Source organism: Phyllobates terribilis, unplaced genomic scaffold (assembly GCF_046119375.1).
Source record: "Phyllobates terribilis strain yellow unplaced genomic scaffold, ASM4611937v1 Scaffold_49__1_contigs__length_9717188, whole genome shotgun sequence".
Taxonomy (NCBI): Eukaryota; Metazoa; Chordata; class Amphibia; order Anura; family Dendrobatidae; genus Phyllobates; species Phyllobates terribilis.
In genome coordinates this window covers 5242440-5264149 of record NW_027362809.1, presented here as the reverse complement: position 1 = coordinate 5264149, position 21710 = coordinate 5242440, and the positions used below count along the sequence as shown (strand labels likewise).

The 21710-nt window shown below is 51.2% G+C and overlaps 2 protein-coding genes across 2 annotated transcripts in view; one reads left to right on the top strand and one right to left on the bottom strand.

The window, feature by feature from the left end:
- Positions 1 to 21710, top strand: part of LOC141191676 (uncharacterized) — a 67328-nt gene that overhangs the window by 28057 nt on the left and 17561 nt on the right. The window lies entirely within an intron of this gene.
- LOC141191635 (uncharacterized) lies at positions 168 to 14255 on the bottom strand. The gene is made up of 4 exons (XM_073661572.1): positions 14037 to 14255; positions 5270 to 5496; positions 4609 to 4699; positions 168 to 2766 (listed from the first exon to the last, which is right to left on the bottom strand). The coding sequence occupies exons 2-4, from the start codon at positions 5285 to 5287 to the stop codon at positions 2003 to 2005; spliced, it is 873 nt and encodes a 290-aa protein (XP_073517673.1). The 5' UTR covers positions 5288 to 5496; positions 14037 to 14255; the 3' UTR covers positions 168 to 2002.

Genomic DNA, 21710 nt, shown 5'->3' with positions numbered 1-21710 from the left:
CACTCTTTTGGTATTTTGAGTGGTTTGCAGTGCATCTCTTTTCTTTTTAGCATGCACAAAGTTATCTTCACATGAGTATGATCAGGTCACTTACCAAGGGACCCGACACGTGTTTCACCACAGACGAAGCTGTGGTGAAACACGTGTCGGGTCCTTTGGCGGGTGAGCTGATCATACTCATGTGAAGACAACTGTTTGTGTGCATGCTATATGAAATCCCTTATATTACTTAACAATTGAAAGACACTTAGTAGGAACATTCAATATCCCATCTTCCTTTTATTCATACATCTTGAACCTCAACAAACAAAATCTGTATATCACTGAAGGTAGATGCAGCATTAGAGGTATGGGGTGTACTGACTAACAAAATAAGTTCTATGCTAACCGCGCTCTATAAAAGCGCCTATAGAAACTTTAGAGCAATGCAATCCAGATCTTGAACTTAAAAATTGGTAACTTTTGGGTATTAAATCAATTGGAGATTTGTATGAAAAGGAGGAATCAACCTCCTTCTCTTCATGTACAATGAAATATAATCTACCATATAAAGACTTCTATACAGTGGCATGCAAAAGTTTGTGCACCCCTGGTCAAAATGACTTATTCTAATCTCTTAAAGGGCTAAAGTAAAAGATGACAGATTTCCTTTGTGTTTTAGGCAAAAATATATATACTGTATATAGTCATTTTTTTTCAATTTAACAATTACAAAAATGAAAATTCGTTGATGCAAAAGTTTGGGCACCCTTGAAAATTTGTGTGCTCAGATAACTTTGACCAAGGTTTCAGACCTTAATTAGACTGTCAGAGTTATAGCTTGTTCACTATCGTCATTAGGAAAGGCCAGGAGACGCAAATTTCACAGCTTTATAAAAACCCAGCCTTTTCTAACCTTGTGCTAAAAAACATCAGCCATGGGTACTTCTAAGCACCTGCCTAGTACACCAAAAATGAAAATGGTGGAGGCGCACAAAGCAGGAGGCTTTAAGAAGATAGCATAGTGTTTTCTAGTTGCCCTTTTCTCACTTAAGAAATGACAGTTAACAGGAACAGTGGTGGTCAAGATAAAGTCTGAAAGACCAAGCAACATTACAGTAAGAACTACTAGTAGTATTGCTAGAAAGGCAAATCAGAACCCCGGATTGACTGCAAAAGACCTTCCTAAAGATTTAGCAGGCTCAGGAGTTGTGGTTCATTGTTCTACTGTTCAGAGACGCATGCACAAATATCACCTTCAAGGAAGATTCATCAGAAGAAAACCTGTCCTGCATCCTCGCCATAAAATTCAGCATCAGAAGTATGCAAAAGAACATATAAAACAAGCCTGATGCATTTTGGAAACAAGTCCTGTGGAACGATGAGGTTAAAATAGAACTCAAAATCCACAATAGACTGCCCCTCAAAAGGCGCAAGATAAAGGTTTCACAACTGCCCTGATATGAACACCATTGAACATATGTGCCTAGACCTCACAATCGCAGAGCATGCAAGACGACCCAGGAATCTCACAGAACTGGAAGAATTTTCCAAGGAAAAATGGATGAAAATCCCTCAAACAAGAATTGAAAGACTCTTGGCTGGCTACTAGGTAGTAACCATGCACAGTGCCCAAACTTTTGCATGGGCCTATCTTACTTTTTGTAATTTTTAAAAAGTAAAAGATGACATCACTGTCCCCAACTTCAGACAAATCGAACATTAAGAGGGAATCGGAGAGCAGTCAAACCCCTGGCTTCCTGTTGATGTTCAATACGTCCAAGTTGGGGACAGTGAAGCTGGCGCTGATTGGGCACAGGGCTCGTGTGATGTAACAACCTTACGAACCCCGGGAACACGAATACCGACACCGCCGCAACGGAGCTGGCAAGGAAGGTGAGTATTAGTGTTTTTATGTTAACGAGGTTAAACATGAGGAATGACAAGAGATTGTCCTAGTAGTGGGCAACCCCTTTAAAAAGTTTTTTTACATTTTTATATTAAAACATATCCAACATTCTGATCATGAAAAAGCCTTCTCCCCTGTGTGACTTCTCCGATGTTTATTAAGAGTTGATTTCCGTGTAAACCATTTCCCACATTGAGAACATGAAAAAGGCTTCTCCCCTGTGTGAATTCTCTGGTGTTTAACAAAATATGAGTTATTGCTAAAACATTTCCCACATTCTGAACATGAAAAAGGCTTCTCTCCGGTGTGGGTTCTCTGGTGCTTAGCCAAAGCTGATTTATCATTAAAACATTTCCCACATTCTGAACATGAAAAAGGCTTCTCCCCTGTGTGGGTTCTCTGATGGCAATTAAGATTTGATTTTTGGTTAAACCATTTCCCACATTCTGAACATGAAAATGGCTTCTCCCCTGTGTGAGTTTTCTGGTGTCTTACAAGATCTGATTTCTGGTTATAACATTTCTCACACTTGGAACAAAAAAATCTATTCTCTGCTGTGTGAAATTGTTCAAGTTTAAGAAAGGACGTTTCGAAGGGAAAACTATTTCCATATTCTGAACTTGAAAATGACTTATTTGCTTTATGATCAGTTCGTTTTTTAATGCTTATTTTGTGACTTTGATTTTCCTTAGTAGTCGGTAATGAATCAGAAGACAGGACCTGTTTCAAACGATCAGATGACAAATCTTTGCTGTGAAGCGATGATGGTATATCTGGAGTAATGGCATTCACTTCAATTGTATATTGTGGGATCTTAAGATCATCTGATTTAAAAATTGAAGATGTCGGCTGTTCCTCTGATCTCCTGGTGCAGTCATCTGCCAAGAATAAAACCAATTATTATTTTAGAATAAAATATCGTTGAATTTTATATATTATGACATTTCTACTTAAACTGTCCGTAAAAACAGCAAGTTATGCAAAAATATGGAATTATTCACTAAGACACTGACAGATCACAGTTTAATAGAAAACCTCATATAATGAACCAGTAAAGCGTAGTGTTCAACTATTTGTTCATTCTGCCTCCCAAATATGGAATAAAAAGCCACCAATATTATGTAAGCTAAAATAATGCCAATAAAAACTTCTACTCATCTCATAAAAAACAAGTCCCCACTCAAGTCATTCATCTGTCGGTGAAAAAACAGGTTTCCACATTAATAGTATCTCAAAGGCTCTTGAAAAGCAACATGGCTTCCATAAACCAATCCAGCAATATCCGCTCTACCAAAGTCAAATCTCCCCCTCACTTCAAAGCCTTGCAGTGTGCCCAAACCACATTTAGGATCCATGTATTTGGCATTAGTATAGTGAGAAGAACCCACTTAATTTACGGTGTGTGTCTCCTGGAGCACAATCTGGGCACTATGTGTTGGGTAATAAAATGGCAAATGTACAAGATTCATTCTCCAACATCCACTGCGAGATAATTTCTGTAAAGTGCATGTGGAGTCAAAATAGTCACTACTTCTATAGATTAATTCATTGAGGGTTATAGTTTAAAAAATGGAGTCACTTTATGGGGATTTCTACTGCTCTGGTTTTCTGCCATTTTGTCATATTAGGGATTCTGCAAATGGGGTGTCCCATCTTCTCTGGGATCTGCTCCCGTGAAGTCTGCTTCTGTCACCAGACACCTTATTCATTCTGCAGGCGTCGCTGGTAATGGTGGAGAAGTCAGAACCAGAAGCTCTGGGCGACGCAGGCTCTATCCAGCCACTAAGAATAGAGCGTAAGATAACACTAAGAAAATGGAGTAGATAGCACCAAGCCTGGTGACCATCTTTTGAGCTGCCAGGTGACCATGAACAGTGCCCCCAATACATTGTGTCTGCACACTATTCCAGCAAGATTTGCATTCATATAGCTAAATGTCGCTCCTTCCCTTCTTAACCTGCCATGTGCCCAGACAGTAGTGTACAACTGTATATAGGGTATTGTTGGATTCAAGAGAAGTTGGAAAATAATTTGTAAGGTCCATTTGTTTCCTATTATCTTTTGTGAAGAATTCCAAAGTTATCACCATATAAAGTGACACACGTCAGATTCGAAAAATGGGCCCAGATAGGAACACAAAACTGGCTGCAGGAAGGGGTTAAAGCAGAGTATTTTGGGCACAAAATACTGTAGTCAAAAACTGTGACTATAGACAATAACAAATCATAAAAGTGAAGTTTGGTCATAAAGACTGGACCTGGTCTTGTAGGGACCATATGAGCACATTCAGCAGCACAGAAGGGAGAGAAGGTAGATTCATCCTAGAAGATATCAGGATTCTAGGAAGCCAATAGATCATTACCCACCGCTTTCTCTTACAGGCCCATCATAATGTTTTTCTTCAAGTGATTTTTTAACTTGTCAGCACATTCTACGTGCGGTGTCATTTGGCTTTATAGTTCACAAACTTGGGCAGGTAACGGTCAGCATCTTCTAATCCCGGGGGGAGGTGGATCCTCCAGCTTGTAAGTTCTACAGAAAAGGGCTTTCAATGCCCAAAGTCATTTGAACAGTTTTGGGTGGAGGAGAAAGTTGTGGTCTGGAGGCAAAATGGTGATCACATGATTGTGATACGGCCGGACTACACCACCGATAAAGCAGCCACAGCCGGTTTCTGAGAAGAATCTGTGACTTCTCAGCATTTAGTGGTCACTACTCACCTGGGTAGTCAAATGTAGAAATCTCCTCTTTACACCGCTCATCATCCCTCACATATGTCTCTGTAGTATTAATATGGGTCAGATCTTCACCCTGAAACAAATATTGTAAAAGTCACAGACAGATGGAGAAGTCACATCTATGATCAGCTCTAATCCTGCCATCTCCACCGTTCTCATTACACAAGTATAAAACACATAATACTGGTGGATAAAACAAGACTGAGCACAAGACCTTCACAGCCGTCCATCATGACGTCCTTGTACAGATCTTTGTGTCCTTCTAAATACTCCCACTCCTCCATAGAGAAATAGAGAGCGACATCCTGACATCTTATAGGAACCTGACACATACAATGATACAGTCATCCCCCCGATCCCTTCATAGCGTTACTGTATAATGTCCCAGCATTCCCAGTAGTGTCACCTCTCCAGTCAGCAGCTCAATCATCTTGTAGATGAGTTCTAGGATCTTTTGGTCATTGATGTCCTCATGTATCAGTGGGTGAGGTGGAGGCCCTGTGATTGGGCTCAGGGGTCTTCCCCACCCCTCAGACACAGGGTCCTGACAGCGCTCACTAGAGGTCTTCTTCACTACTGTGTAATCCTGGTTATGGAGAGACACATTAATAAATCTCACTACAGACATTTCCAGAGTCCTCACCTCTCCAGTTCTGTTCATCTGTTATTCCCATAGATAAGAATGATGTAATGTGACGTCATCAGAATCTCTCACCTCTCCAGTAAGCTGGTAGCGGATCTCTAGGGTGAGGTGTAATATCCTCTCCGCCATCTTGTCTCTGTCCATATCCATCCTTGATGGGATGGATGATTCAGAAAAATTCTGTTATATAGAAGATCTCCACTGAGAGGATCCGATATTGTAGAGACCTGAATAGGAAGACGATGAGCCAATGTAACATCATAAAAATCCTGTGTAATAATACAATTACTGAAGACAATGAGGGAAAACATATCAGGAGATAGAATGTGTAGATGTTGTATTCTCTAGTCTTGTATGGATGGAACACAAGTTGAATTGCTGACTATGACATCTCCTTCATGCACTTTTCTGTGCTTGTTATGCCAGAACTGTTGGAGGATTATTAAAGGTGATAGTTTTCCCACCAATTAGATGGGACACCTGTGGATATTGGTGGTTTTTTACCTGCTACAGTTCTGGTGGGATTTAGGCTGCGTTCACACATTACGTATTTCCCTGTTTTTTTACGCTGCGTATTTTCCTGCTTTTTTTACCTGCGTTTTTTTACGCAGGTAAAAAAAGCACCTCCATTCACACACTGCGTAAAAAAGCGCAGCAAAAAACGCAGTGTGAAAATGAAGGGTGACACGTGTAATGTCACACTTCATTTCAGTGTACTGTCTGTGTCTGTGTGTCGTGTGTGTACTGTCTGTGTCTGTGTGCCGTGTGTGTCTATGTGTCGTGTGTGTGACCCTAGCAGTGTATGTACAGCCTATGGATACTCACCTACCCGATGGATGAGAGACGCGTCTGCTCCGTCCCGCGCTTGCAGCATCTGCCGTGAAGCGATCAGCTGATTACAAGCAGGTCACGTGACAATCAGCCGGTTACAAGCCGGTTAGCTAACAGCTGATCGGCTCACCGGCAGATGCTGGAAGCGCGGGATTGGAGCGGACCGGACGCCTCTCCCCTGACATCAGGTAGGTGAGTATCCATCCTGCGCCTCCGTAAAAAAGAGATGGAATTACGCAGTGTGTGAACACCACTGCGTAATTCCATCGCTTATAAAGGGCACAATAGTGAGAAAGCGCAGGACGCAGCTGCGTAAAGAATTGACATGCCAATTCTTTACGCAGCTGCGCTTTCCCGCTGCGTAAAATTACAGTGTCTGAACGGCAAAGTGAATTTCCCATTCACTTTGCTGGCAGACACAAAGCACATTGCGTATTTTCAAAAAGCGCGCACAAAAATACACAATGTGTGAACGCAGCCTTACTCGTTAAAGTGCTCTTGTGGTAAAGTGGACGCTGGACAAACATCACGATCAATTACAATCAGACTGAAGGAACATCGTCCTCTATTCAGCTCTATGAGTCTAGGATGAAATCCATTGCGGCCGCTGCAAAAAAAAATTGAAAAAGAGCAGAAGTTTGGTGAGACCACCGTGACCAGACATTTCTCGGAGATAAAAGTTCTGATGTGCAATTGTCGGTGTTAGAAGAGGTTCTATAAGACAGTGTTCCCCAACTCCAGTCCTCAAGGCCCACCAACAGGTTATGTTTTCAGGATTTCCTTAGTATTGCTCAGGTGATGTAATTATCACCAGTGAAATCCTGAAAACATGACCTGTTGGTGGGCCTTGAGGACTGGAGTTGGGGAACACTGCTGTAAGACCCAATACGACCGGCCAATCACAGTAATGCCAGTATCCAACATGGCTACCGCATTACTGTGTATGGCGCGCAATCCAAGCATGTTTAGTGGCTGCGTACCAGCAGCAATTATTGTGTTGGACGGAACTAGGAGAGGAATAATGGTGTTGTGTGAGGACTTCTCTGGGCTTCTGTCCTTCATCCTGCAGTTGTCTGAATGGATCTAATGTGGACGGGAACCAGCTAAGCCGCATTCTGTCCACAGCTGTTACCTCACTGTTCACACCACACAGAGACCCCAAAAGAGTCTCCGTGCTGAAGGGGTTAATGCCCCCTGCGCCCAGTAATGGGGGATCTCCACATACCTCCACCTGCAGAGCCGCGCGTGTACGAGGCGTAGGGAGCGGAGCCGCGCGTGTACGAGGCGTAGGGAGCGGAGCCGCGCGTGTACGAGGCGTAGGGAGCGGAGCCGCGCGTGTACGAGGCGTAGGGAGCGGAGCCGCGCGTGTACGAGGCGTAGGGAGCGGAGCCGCGCGTGTACGAGGCGTAGGGAGCGGAGCCGCGCGTGTACGAGGCGTAGGGAGCGGAGCCGCGCGTGTACGAGGCGTACGGAGCGGAGCCGCGCGTGTACGAGGCGTACGGAGCGGAGCCGCGCGTGTACGAGGCGTACGGAGCGGAGCCGCGCGTGTACGAGGCGTACGGAGCAGAGCCGCGCGTGTACGAGGTGTATGGAGCCGCGTGTGTACGAGGCGTACGGAGCAGAGCCGCGTGTGTACGAGGTGTACGGAGCAGAGCCGTGTGTGTACGAGGTGTATGGAGCGGAGCCGCGTGTGTACGGAGCCGCGCGTGTACGAGGTGTACGGAGCAGAGCCGCGCGTGTACGAGGTGTACAGAGCAGAGCCGCGCGTGTACGAGGTGTACAGAGCAGAGCCGCGTGTGTACGAGGTGTACGGAGCAGAGCCGCGCGTGTACGAGGTGTACGGAGCAGAGCCGCGTGTGTACGGAGCAGAGCCTTGTGTGTACGAGGTGTCCGGAGCTGCGTGTGTACGAGGCGTACGGAGCGGAGCCGCGCGTGTACGAGGCGTACGGAGCGGAGCCGCGCGTGTACGAGGCGTACGGAGCGGAGCCGCGCGTGTACGAGGCGTACGGAGCGGAGCCGCGCGTGTACGAGGCGTACGGAGCGGAGCCGCGCGTGTACGAGGCGTACGGAGCGGAGCCGCGCGTGTACGAGGCGTACGGAGCGGAGCCGCGCGTGTACGAGGCGTACGGAGCGGAACCGCGCGTGTACGAGGCGTACGGAGCGGAATCGCGCGTGTACGAGGCGTACGCAGCGGAGCCGCGCGTGTACGAGGCGTACGGAGCGGAGTCGCGCGTGTACGAGGCGTACGGAGCGGAGCCGCGCGTGTACGAGGCGTACGGAGCGGAGCCGCGCGTGTACGAGGCGTACGGAGCGGAGCCGCGCGTGTACGAGGCGTACGGAGCAGAGCCGCGCGTGTACGAGGCGTACGGAGCAGAGCCGCGTGTGTACGAGGTGTACGGAGCCGTGTGTGTACGAGGCGTACGGAGCAGAGCCGCGTTTGTACGAGGTGTACGGAGCGGAGCCGCGCGTGTACGAGGCGTACGGAGCGGAGCCGCGCGTGTACGAGGCATACGGAGCGGAGCCGCACGTGTACGAGGTGTGCGGAGCGGAGCCGCGTGTGTACGAGGTGTACGGAGCAGAGCCGCGTGTGTACGAGGTGTATGGTGCAGAGCCGCGTGTGTACGAGGTGTACGGAGCAGAGCCGTGTGTGTACGAGGTGTATGGAGCGGAGCCGCGTGTGTACGGAGCCGCGCGTGTACGAGGTGTACGGAGCAGAGCCGCGCGTGTACGAGGTGTACAGAGCAGAGCCGCGCGTGTACGAGGTGTACAGAGCAGAGCCGCGTGTGTACGAGGTGTACGGAGCAGAGCCGCGCGTGTACGAGGTGTACGGAGCAGAGCCGCGTGTGTACGAGGTGTACGGAGCAGAGCCTTGTGTGTACGAGGTGTCCGGAGCTGCGTGTGTACGAGGCGTACGGAGCGGAGCCGCGCGTGTACGAGGCGTACGGAGCGGAGCCGCGCGTGTACGAGGCGTACGGAGCGGAGCCGCGCGTGTACGAGGCGTACGGAGCGGAGCCGCGCGTGTACGAGGCGTACGGAGCGGAGCCGCGCGTGTACGAGGCGTACGGAGCGGAACCGCGCGTGTACGAGGCGTACGCAGCGGAGCCGCGCGTGTACGAGGCGTACGGAGCGGAGCCGCGCGTGTACGAGGCGTACGGAGCGGAGCCGCGCGTGTACGAGGCGTACGGAGCGGAGCCGCGCGTGTACGAGGCGTACGGAGCGGAGCCGCGCGTGTACGAGGCGTACGGAGCGGAGCCGCGCGTGTACGAGGCGTACGGAGCAGAGACGCGCGTGTACGAGGCGTACGGAGCAGAGCCGCGTGTGTACGAGGTGTACGGAGCCGTGTGTGTACGAGGCGTACGGAGCAGAGCCGCGTTTGTACGAGGTGTACGGAGCGGAGCCGCGTTTGTACGAGGTGTACGGAGCGGAGCCGCGCGTGTACGAGGTGTACGGAGCAGAGCCGCGCGTGTACGAGGCGTACGGAGCAGAGCCGCGCGTGTACGAGGCGTACGGAGCAGAGCCGCGCGTGTACGAGGCGTACGGAGCAGAGCCGCGCGTGTACGAGGCATACGGAGCAGAGCCGCGCGTGTACGAGGCGTACGGAGCAGAGCCGTGTGTGTACGAGGCGTACGGAGCAGAGCTGTGTGTGTACGAGGTGTACGGAGCCGCGTGTGTACGAGGTGTACGGAGCGGAGCCGCGTGTGTACGAGGTGTATGGAGCGGAGCCGCGCGTGTACGAGGTGTACGGAGCGGAGTCGCGCGTGTACGAGGTGTACGGAGCAGAGTCGCGCGTGTACGAGGTGTACGGAGCAGAGTCGCGCGTGTACGAGGTGTACGGAGCAGAGTCGCGCGTGTACGAGGTGTACGGAGCAGAGTCGCGCGTGTACGAGGTGTACGGAGCAGAGTCGCGCGTGTACGAGGTGTACGGAGCAGAGTCGCGCGTGTACGAGGTGTACGGAGCAGAGTCGCGCGTGTACGAGGTGTACGGAGCAGAGCCGCGCGTGTACGAGGTGTACGGAGCAGAGCCGCGCGTGTACGAGGTGCACGGAGCAGAGCCGCGCGTGTACGAGGTGTACGGAGCAGAGCCGCGCGTGTACGAGGTGTACGGAGCGGAGCCGCGCGTGTACGAGGTGTACGGAGCGGAGCCGCGCGTGTACGAGGTGTACGGAGCGGAGCCGCGCGTGTACGAGGCGTGCGGAGCGGAGCCGCGCGTGTACGAGGTGTGCGGAGCGGAGCCGCGCCTGTACGAGGTGTACGGAGCGGAGCCGCGCGTGTACGAGGTGTACGGAGCAGAGCCGCGCGTGTACGAGGCGTACGGAGCAGAGCCGCGCGTGTACGAGGCGTACGGAGCAGAGCCGCGCATGTACGAGGCGTACGGAGCAGAGCCGCGCGTGTACGAGGCGTACGGAGCAGAGCCGCGTGTGTACGAGGCGTACGGAGCAGAGCTGTGTGTGTACGAGGTGTACGGAGCCGCGTGTGTACGAGGTGTACGGAGCGGAGCCGCGTGTGTACGAGGTGTATGGAGCGGAGCCGCGCGTGTACGAGGTGTACGGAGCGGAGCCGCGCGTGTACAAGGTGTACGGAGCGGAGCCGCGCGTGTACGAGGCGTACGGAGCGGAGCCGCGCGTGTACGAGGCGTACGGAGCGGAGCCGCGCGTGTACGAGGTGTGCGGAGCGGAGCCGCGCCTGTACGAGGTGTACGGAGCGGAGCCGCGCGTGTACGAGGCGTACGGAGCAGAGCCGCGCGTGTACGAGGCGTACGGAGCAGAGCCGCGCGTGTACGAGGCGTACGGAGCAGAGCCGCGCGTGTACGAGGCGTACGGAGCAGAGCCGCGCGTGTACGAGGCGTACGGAGCAGAGCTGTGTGTGTACGAGGTGTACGGAGCCGCGTGTGTACGAGGTGTACGGAGCGGAGCCGCGTGTGTACGAGGTGTACGGAGCGGAGCCGCGCGTGTACGAGGTGTACGGAGCGGAGCCGCGCGTGTACGAGGTGTACGGAGCGGAGCCGCGCGTGTACGAGGTGTACGGAGCGGAGCCGCGCGTGTACGAGGTGTACGGAGCGGAGCCGCGCGTGTACGAGGTGTACGGAGCGGAGCCACGCGTGTACGAGGTGTACGGAGCGGAGCCGCGCGTGTACGAGGCGTACGGAGCGGAGCCGCGCGTGTACGAGGCGTACGGAGCGGAGCCGCGCGTGTACGAGGCGTACGGAGCGGAGCCGCGCCTGTACGAGGCGTGCGGAGCGGAGCCGCGCCTGTACGAGGCGTACGGAGCGGAGCCGCGCGTGTACGAGGCGTACGGAGCAGAGCCGCGCGTGTACGAGGCGTACGGAGCAGAGCCGCGCGTGTACGAGGCGTACGGAGCAGAGCCGCGCGTGTACGAGGCGTACGGAGCAGAGCCGCGCGTGTACGAGGCGTACGGAGCAGAGCCGCGCGTGTACGAGGCGTACGGAGCCGCGTGTGTACGAGGCGTACGGAGCGGAGCCGCGTGTGTACGAGGCGTACGGAGCGGAGCCGCGTGTGTACGAGGCGTACGGAGCGGAGCCGCGCGTGTACGAGGCGTACGGAGCGGAGCCGCGCGTGTACGAGGTGTACGGAGCGGAGCCGCGCGTGTACGAGGTGTACGGAGCGGAGCCGCGCGTGTACGAGGTGTACGGAGCGGAGCCGCGCGTGTACGAGGTGTACGGAGCAGAGTCGCGCGTGTACGAGGTGTACGGAGCAGAGTCGCGCGTGTACGAGGTGTACGGAGCAGAGCCGCGCGTGTACGAGGTGTACGGAGCAGAGCCGCGCGTGTACGAGGTGTACGGAGCAGAGCCGCGCGTGTACGAGGTGTACGGAGCAGAGCCGCGCGTGTACGGAGCAGAGCCGCGCGTGTACGGAGCAGAGCCGCGCGTGTACGGAGCAGAGCCGCGCGTGTACGAGGTGTACGGAGCAGAGCCGCGCGTGTACGAGGTGTACGGAGCAGAGTCGCGCGTGTACGAGGTGTACGGAGCAGAGTCGCGCGTGTACGGAGCAGAGTCGCGCGTGTACGAGGTGTACGGAGCAGAGTCGCGCGTGTACGGAGCAGAGTCGCGCGTGTACGAGGTGTACGGAGCAGAGTCGCAGGTGTACGGAGCAGAGTCGCGCGTGTACGAGGTGTACGGAGCAGAGTCGCGCGTGTACGAGGTGTACGGAGCAGAGTCGCGCGTGTACGAGGTGTACGGAGCAGAGTCGCGCGTGTACGAGGTGTACGGAGCAGAGTCGCGCGTGTACGAGGTGTACGGAGCAGAGTCGCGCGTGTACGAGGTGTACGGAGCAGAGTCGCGCGTGTACGAGGTGTACGGAGCAGAGTCGCGCGTGTACGAGGTGTACGGAGCAGAGTCGCGCGTGTACGAGGTGTACGGAGCAGAGTCGCGCGTGTACGAGGTGTACAGAGCAGAGTCGCGCGTGTACGAGGTGTACAGAGCAGAGTCGCGCGTGTACGAGGTGTACAGAGCAGAGTCGCGCGTGTACGGAGCAGAGTCGCGCGTGTACGGAGCAGAGTCGCGCGTGTACGGAGCAGAGTCGCGCGTGTACGGAGCAGAGTCGCGCGTGTACGGAGCAGAGTCGCGCGTGTACGGAGCAGAGTCGCGCGTGTACGGAGCAGAGTCGCGCGTGTACGGAGCAGAGTCGCGCGTGTACGGAGCAGAGTCGCGCGTGTACGGAGCAGAGTCGCGCGTGTACGGAGCAGAGTCGCGCGTGTACGGAGCAGAGTCGCGCGTGTACGGAGCAGAGTCGCGCGTGTACGGAGCAGAGTCGCGCGTGTACGGAGCAGAGTCGCGCGTGTACGGAGCAGAGTCGCGCGTGTACGGAGCAGAGTCGCGCGTGTACGGAGCAGAGTCGCGCGTGTACGGAGCAGAGTCGCGCGTGTACGGAGCAGAGTCGCGCGTGTACGGAGCAGAGTCGCGCGTGTACGGAGCAGAGTCGCGCGTGTACGGAGCAGAGTCGCGCGTGTACGGAGCAGAGTCGCGCGTGTACGGAGCAGAGTCGCGCGTGTACGGAGCAGAGTCGCGCGTGTACGGAGCAGAGTCGCGCGTGTACGGAGCAGAGTCGCGCGTGTACGGAGCAGAGTCGCGCGTGTACGGAGCAGAGTCGCGCGTGTACGGAGCAGAGTCGCGCGTGTACGGAGCAGAGTCGCGCGTGTACGGAGCAGAGTCGCGCGTGTACGAGGTGTACGGAGCAGAGTCGCGCGTGTACGAGGTGTACGGAGCAGAGTCGCGCGTGTACGAGGTGTACGGAGCAGAGTCGCGCGTGTACGAGGTGTACGGAGCAGAGTCGTGCGTGTACGGAGCAGAGCCGCACGTGTACGAGGTGTACGGAGCAGAGCCGCGCGTGTACGAGGTGTACGGAGCAGAGCCGCGCGTGTACGAGGTGTACGGAGCAGAACCGCGCGTGTACGAGGTGTACGGAGCAGAGCCACGCGTGTACGAGGTGTGCGGAGCCGCGCGTGTACGAGGCGTACGGAGCGGAGCCGCGCGTGTACGAGGCGTACGGAGCGGAGCCGCGCGTGTACGAGGCGTGCGGAGCGGAGCCGCGCGTGTACGAGGTGTGCGGAGCGGAGCCGCGCCTGTACGAGGTGTACGGAGCAGAGCCGCGCGTGTACGAGGTGTACGGAGCAGAGCCGTGTGTGTACGAGGTGTACGGAGCAGAGCCGTGTGTGTACGAGGTGTATGGAGCGGAGCCGCGTGTGTACGGAGCCGCGCGTGTACGAGGTGTACGGAGCGGAGCCGCGCGTGTACGAGGCGTACGGAGCGGAGCCGCGCGTGTACGAGGTGTACGGAGCGGAGCCGCGCGTGTACGAGGTGTATGGAGCAAGAAAAACAGACACAAAATAGACGCACAGTGTGAATTCTGATAGGGAGTAATGGAGACTCCACATTAGTGATGTGTTGTTCGTGAACGATCAGAGGCACAGAGCCGCTCACCACTGGGAGCTGAGCCACAGAGACAGATTGTTTTTTCCCGCTTTATTGCTTTTCAGCTGCTTCGCTTCTTCCTGACTGTGGACTGGGAGGAGGAGGAGGAGGAGGAGGAGAGCCGGGTTACCATGATGCTTTGTGACTGGGCTCCTCCCACATGAGCACAGGTGATTGAAGTCTGGCCTCCTGCAGGTGGAGAAGTGTCTTGTGTCCTGGATCCGCCTGACCCCCGGAAACTGACAGCTGCGGCCCCCGCACTGCACACTGACACTGCACCCGGAGATGGAGGCGGGGCTCTGACTCACCCACTGCCCCATAGCCTGCGGCTACTGTACAAGAGGATGACAAGACCCCCAGAGACCCCCACCACTATGCTCTCTGCTTTGTGGCTGGCACTGGGCATGTGCCTCACACGGGTCCCACAGCTGAGCTACTGGCATCTGTGGGGCGAAACTACAACTCCCAGCATAGTTGTCAGGAAAGGACATGCTGGGAGTTGTAGTTTCACGAGCCTTAAAGTGGCAGGATTTGCCGGGATCTGTAGTTCTACAGCCAAATAATTTTTGGAATCTGTAGTTCTGTATCTGTATGGTTGCTGGGATCTGTAGTTCTCTATATACTTGCTGGGATCTGTAGATCTTTTTATAATTGCTGGGATCTGTAGATCTTTTTATAATTGCTGGGATCTATAGTTCTTTTTATAATTGCTGGGATCTGTAGTTCTTTATATAATTGCTGGGATCTGTACTTCTGTATCTGTACGATTGCTGGGATCTGTAGTTCTTTATATAATTGCTAGGATCTGTAGTTCTTTATATAATTGCTGGGATCTGTAGTTCTTTATATAATTGCTAGGATCTGTAGTTCTTTATATAATTGCTGGGATCTGTAGTTCTTTATATAATTGCTAGGATCTGTAGTTCTTTATATAATTGCTGGGATCTGTAGTTCTTTATATAATTGCTGGGATCTGTAGTTCTTTATATAATTGCTGGGATCTGTAGTTCTACTAAGATGATTGCAGGTAGAGGGAGGATATCCATACATCACGTGTCCCCTCCCAGCCCAGAGTTGGATGTCGGTGGGGGCTTGTTTAACCCCTTTGTGCCCTGTCCGGACAGGTGCGGGGCAACAATGAAGGGTCCTATTCACTGACGAAAAGCAGAGATCTTGAAAACTTTTAGGAATTGATCTAGACAGTATATAGGGGAGCTGTATCATTTATTACATCCCGTCATATAACGAATCACCTTTAATTTCAGTAGTCCTTACCCCATTAAGGTGTGTATTCTCTTCCCGTACCCCCCCCCCCCCCCCCCGCTGCTGATCCTATACACTCCTATTGATTTACGCCATAGCGCTGTATCGTCCATCGCGCCACTAATTCCTGCCTAATACAAATAGGTTTCAGTTCCCTCCAGAACAGCTGATCGGGTGCCAGGTTTCGCGTCACCACAGAACAGACATTGATCCTAAGGCTTTCAATGTTAAAGTCGTGGACACCTCTATAAACCAGTTCTACCTGCAATACTACCTCCATGATTATTACTGTAACTAAAGTTAGTATGTAACCAGTGTTGCAGCTAGATTGTTTGACTTGCTGGGAATTGTAGTGTTGTGCAGAACCAGCATTAAAAGTTTGTAGCATTTAGACATTTTTGTTTCACGACGTTGAAATAAACTAATTTTACTATTTAATAAGCTTTGCTTCCATACTAATCTGTATGTGTGCGGTGCAGATATCAGTTAGGCTTTGTGCCTACGATGCGTTTTTTAAGCATTTCCGCAACGGCAAAATTGCTGCAGAAACGCTTAAAAAACACATGGTAGAAGGCATGCCATGTTCCTCAATGATAATCCGCATTGCTGTGCACATGGTGCAGAAATTTCCGCTGCGGATTATCATTGCGGAAAAAACGCAGCACTACCAATTATTTTGCGGAAGTGCTGCGTTTTCGCTGCCATTGACTTGCATTAGAACGCGCCAATTCCGCAAGACTGCATCTGTACTTGCGTAATTGGCGCGTTTTAATGTGCGGATGGTACCCGGGTGTAGAGTAGAGGAGAGTCTCATCCACACCCAGGTACCATTAAAAAATCTGTTAAAAAAGAATAAAATAAAAAATAAATATATACTTACCTTCTGGCGGCCCGCGGTGCACTCCTTCTTGTTTCCTGGCACTTCGCGATGTAATGAAGGACCTGCGCTGACGTCGGCAGGTCCTTCAATCCACCGCTGTCGGCAGCCGGGACGGTGAAGCAAGCCAGCGCTTGCCATCGGAGCGTAAGTATATATTTATTTTTTTACATTCTCTCGGGTCACACTATATAAATCCATGCTGTTTGCATGGATTTATATAGTGTGACCAAGTTAAACACTTTCCAAGTGATGCTAAAATCGTTTGGAAAGCGCTTGTCAACCCGCATGCGGAAAACGCATGTAAAGAACGCTTCACTTCCGCTTGTCCCTGGCAGGAAAACGCATGTACAATCTGCATGCGTTTTTTTCTGCCACGGAGATGCAGAAACGCTCAGGAAAAAATCCTGAGCATTTCTGCGTCGTGGGTGACGCACCCCCTGGGCCGTGTGTGTGTGGGGATACCCAGAACCGGACCCATTGCGGGTGCTGGGGGTTATAGTCCTCGTGTGGCGGGGACCCGGTCCCGTGGCTCAGGGTGGTCAACCCAAATGGCAGTCTATATGTTGAATGTCCGACTACACCACCCGTGGATTGCAGTCAGAGTGAACCGCCGCTGCAGGGCAGACCGCTGAGGCTGGTGTTGTGAGTGCAGCAGAGAATAGTATAACTCCCCACGGGAGGAGTATAGCCTCAGGGCAGTAAATAGGGATGTTGGGGGTGATGGTGCACGGGAGCAGCAGTAACCACACAGAGTCTGTCATGCAATTCAGGGTCTTTACTGCTGGTGGTATTAAGGGACCCATCCGGAATACAGGTTAACAATGGAGGCCTGGTCAGTCTGAGAGCAACTGGTAAATCCCGCTGGTCAGGGGGAGTTTGTAGGCCTACCTTGCTGACTTCACTCTTTCTTGGCTATCCTGCTGTAGTGTGGTGGTAGCCCACGTCTCTGAGTGTACCATGTTATTCTCACCCGTATGACTGGCGACTCGTGCCTTCCGTACTTCTCACCCCTCTGGGGCAGTAGTGGTCCCTCTCGTGTGGCTGAGCCTCCTAACTTCCTTGGGCCAGAGGACTTGAAGTCCCCTGCGTGGTGGTTTTCTGCTGCTGGGCTTATAACCCTCACAGCCTCGGACTCCAGTGTCTGGCTTTCTAAGTCTCTATCCAGGATGAGCTCTTCTAGCTCCCCTCCTGGCCTCGTGTTCCTCCTCTGCCTACAGGGACTCCTCAGCCTGCAGCTGACCTGTCCCTAACTGCAACCTTACTGGAACTTGTCTGGCACTTGTGCGTCTAACCCCGCCCCAGATCCAGTTCATAAAGGGCAGGTTTCTCCCCTCCCTGGACTGAGGCAGGAGGTGCTGCATGCTAATTGTCCTCAACCAGTGAACCTCCCACCTGCTCTCAGACATGACATTGCTGCCACTGTGGCGACCAGACCTGGGGTGCCACATGGGCACATTGCCTTACTCTGTAAGAGCCTGTAACAGGTCTCCAAGTATTTACTTTTAAGAATTCAAATCTTCTCCAACACCGGCAGATGTCACAGCACCGACTAATGTGGAAATGAAATGTACAAATATCAGATATTAGAAAATAATACAAGTCAGCAATACCGACTAGGGGTGAGTTACTGTTCACAGAAGCTTACAATCTGAGAAAATGGCAATACTAAAAAGCAGTCTTTAACCCCTTAACAACATCTGACGTACTAATACGCGTCTGTGCCCTGGGACTTAAGAGCTAGACCCGTATTAGTACGTCATGGCGATCACGCGCGCACTCAGGCTGTGCGGGCGCGATCGCCGCCGGGTGTCAGCTGATTGTCACAGCTGACACCCGGTACTATGTGCAGGGAGCGGTCCTGCACCGCTCCCAGCACATTAACCCCCGCGATGCTGCGATCGAACTCGATCGCAGCCGATCGCGGCATTGCGGGGGCAAGGGGAGGTGATCGCCGATACTCACCTCCTCTTCCGGCTTCCAGCGCAGTCTGCAAAGGCTTCCCGGGTGTTGCCATGACGACCCGATGTCGTCATGACAACATCCGGGTCACCAGACAGCAGGAAGATTGTTTGGACATGCGCAGTGCATCTCCAAACAATCTTCACACTGTGCACCGCTGACAGCTTGCATGGCATAGGGATGGTGCTGCATTCCTGTGCCATGCAGGCGATCAGAGAAAAAAAAGTGAAAGTCCCAGAGTGGGACAAAGTAATAAAGTGTATAAACTGTCTGAAAGTGGAAAAAAAATAAAATAAAATAAAAAAAATAATCCACCAAAAATAAAAATATAATGTACCCATCAATAAATATTATTATAAAAAAATAAATAAATAAATAAAAGTACACATATTTGGTATCGCCGCGTCCGGAACAACCTGACCTATAAAACTGTCCAACTAGTTAACCCCTTCAGTGAACACGGTAAAAAAAAAAAAAAACGAAGCAAAAAACAATGCTTTATCACCATACCGCCAAACAAAAAGTGGAATAACACGCGATCAAAAAGACGCATATAAATAAAAATTGTACCGCTGAAAACGTCATCTCGTCCCGCAAAAAACAAGCCGCCATACAGCTCCATCAGCCGAAAAATAAAAAAGTTATAGCTCTCAGAATAAAGCGATGCTAAAAAATATTGTGTATAAGCGCCAAAACATAGAAAAATGATACAAATGTGGTACCGCTGTAAACGTACTGACCCGAAGAATAAAGCTACCTCATCAATTTTACCACACGCGGAAAAGAATAAAAAAAAAAAAAAAAACAATTCCTGAATTGTTGGTTTTTGTTTATTCTGCCTCCCAAAAATCGGAATAGAAAGCGATCAAAAAATGTCACGTGCCTGAAAATGGCACCAATAACAACGTCAAGTCATCCCGCGAAAAACGAGCCGTCACATGACTGTCTGCCAAAATCTGGAAAAATTATAGCTCTCAAAATATGGCGATGCAAAAACTAGATTTTACAAAAAATGCATCTTTTAGTGTGTGACAGCTGTCAGTCATAAAAACTCCATATGATTCTGGCATTGCTGTAATCACACCGACCTGAAGAATAAAGTCGTCTAATCACTTATACCGTACAAGGAACGGCGTCAAAAATAAACTCTTGGGTTAGGATTGGGCTAGGGTTAGGGCTGGGTTTGGGGCTAGGGTTGTGCTGGGGCTAGGGTTGTGCTGGGGCTAGGGTTGTCCTGGGGCTAGGGTTGTGCTAGGGCTAGGGTTGTGCTATGGTTAGGGCTAGGGTTAGGGCTGGGGTTGGGATTTTTTTCAAAAGTAAGAAAAAAAGATGACGATATGGCGACTAGTGTTGAGCGCAAGTGCTCGCTACTTGAGTTTGCATCGGGTGCTCTGGTATGCATTCAGTATCGTGGGTATTTGAGTGACATGCTCGAGTCTCTGCCCCATATGCTTCGCGGCCAAAAAAACTTTACGGGGATTGCCTGCCATGCACGAGCGATCCCCGCATGTTTTTTTTTGGGTGTCTAATAACCGTGAAACATGCGGAGCAGGGACTCGAGCATGTCACTCGAGCACACGCTGTACATGGTGCATACCTGAGTACCCGATGCAAACTCAAGTAGCGAGCACTTGCGCTCAAGAATAATGACAACTTATTCAATATGATGACCTAATGTAAACAAATTCTGTGCAGTACCTCTGGGTTCAAAATGTTCACTATACACCTTAATAAAATCCTTGCGGGGTATAGTTTCCAAAATGGGGACACTTGTGGGGGAGCTCCACTGTTTAGGCACATCACGGGCTCTCCAAACGCGACATGGTGTCCGCTAACAAATTGAATGGAAAATCGGCTCAAATTGTTAGCGGACGCCATGTTGCGTTTGGAGAGCCCCTGTGTGCCCAAACTTTGGAGCTCCCCCACAAGTGACCCCATTTTGGAAACTAGACCCCCCAAGGCACCTATCTAGATTCATAGTGAGCACTTGGAACCCCAGGTGCTTCACAAATTGATTCATAAAAATGAAAAAGTGTGTTTTTTTTCACTTTTTCATTTTTACGAATCAATTTGTGAAGCACCTGGGGGTTCCAAGTGCTCACTATGCATCTAGATAGGTGCCTTGGGGGGTCTAGTTTCCAAAATGGGGACACTTGTGGGGGAGTTCCAATGTTTGGGCACACAGGGACTCTCCAAACGCAACGTGGTGTCCGCTAACAATTTGAGCCGATTTTCCATTCAATTTGTGAAGCACCTGGGGGTTCCAAGTGCTCACTATGCATCTAGAAAGGTGCCTTGGGGGGTCTAGTTTCCAAAATGGGGTCACTTGTGGTGGAGCTCCAAAGTTTGGGCACACAGGGGCTCTCCAAACACAACATGGCGTCCGCTAATTATTCAAGCAAATTTTACAATCAAAAAGTCAAATGGCGCTCCTTCCCTTCCGAGCCCTGCCGTGCGCCCAAACAGTGTTTTTTCCCCAAATATTGGTATCTGCGTGCCCAGGGGAAATTGCACAACAAGTTTTGGGGTCCATTTTTTCTTGTTACCGCTGTGAAAATAAAAAAAATTGGGTCTAAAGTAACATTTTTGTGAAAAAAGTTAAATGTTCATTTTTTTCTTCCACATTCAAAAAACTCCTGTGAAGCACCTGAAGGGTTAATAAAGTTCTTGAATGTGGTTTTGAGGACCTTGAGGAGTGCAGTTTTTAGAATGGTGTCACTTTTGGGTATTTTCTGTCATAAAGACCCCTCAAAGTGACTTCAAATGTGATGTGGTCCCTAAAAAAATGGTTTTGTAAATTTTGTTGGATAAATGAGAAATCGCTGGTCAACTTTTAACCCTTATAGCTCCCTAACAAAAAAAAATTTTGGTTCCAGAATTGTGCTGATGTAAAGTAGACATGTGGGAAATGTTATTTATTAACTCTTTTATGTGACATATCTCTCTGATTTAAGGGTATAAAAATTCAAATTTTGAAAATTGCAAAATTTTCAAAATTTTTGCCAAATTTCCATTTTTTTCACAAATAAACGCAAGTGATATCGAAGAAATTTTTCCACAATCATGAAGTACAATATGTCACGAAAAAACAGTCTCAGATTCAGGGGGATCCGTTGAAGCGTTCCAGAGTAATTACCTCATAAAGTGACAGTGGTCAAAATTGTAAAAATTGGCCTGGTCATTAACGTGCAAACCACCCTCGGGGCTTAAGGGGTTAATGCTTCACTAGACACCTGTACAGGTGTATAATGGGGCACAGGCTTTAAAGTGAAATGACTGGAGTAATAGCCATGGGAAAAGCAGCACTATTTGCAAGAAGAGACGTTTATTGAGCCAAAAAGAGCCAGACTGCCCATAACTATCCTGCATCCACTGAGGCCCTGATCATGTGACCCCTGACTCCTCCCCTCCTGTGACCTCATCACAGCTCCTGTGCGCACAGAGCAGCCATATATGTGGTGGCGGCTCTGCAGGTGGAGGTATGTGGAGACCCCATTACTGGGCACAGGGGGCATTAACCCCTTCAGCACCGAGACTCTTTTGGGGTCTTGTGTTGCCCCTTTATAAGAATCATAAGGTTT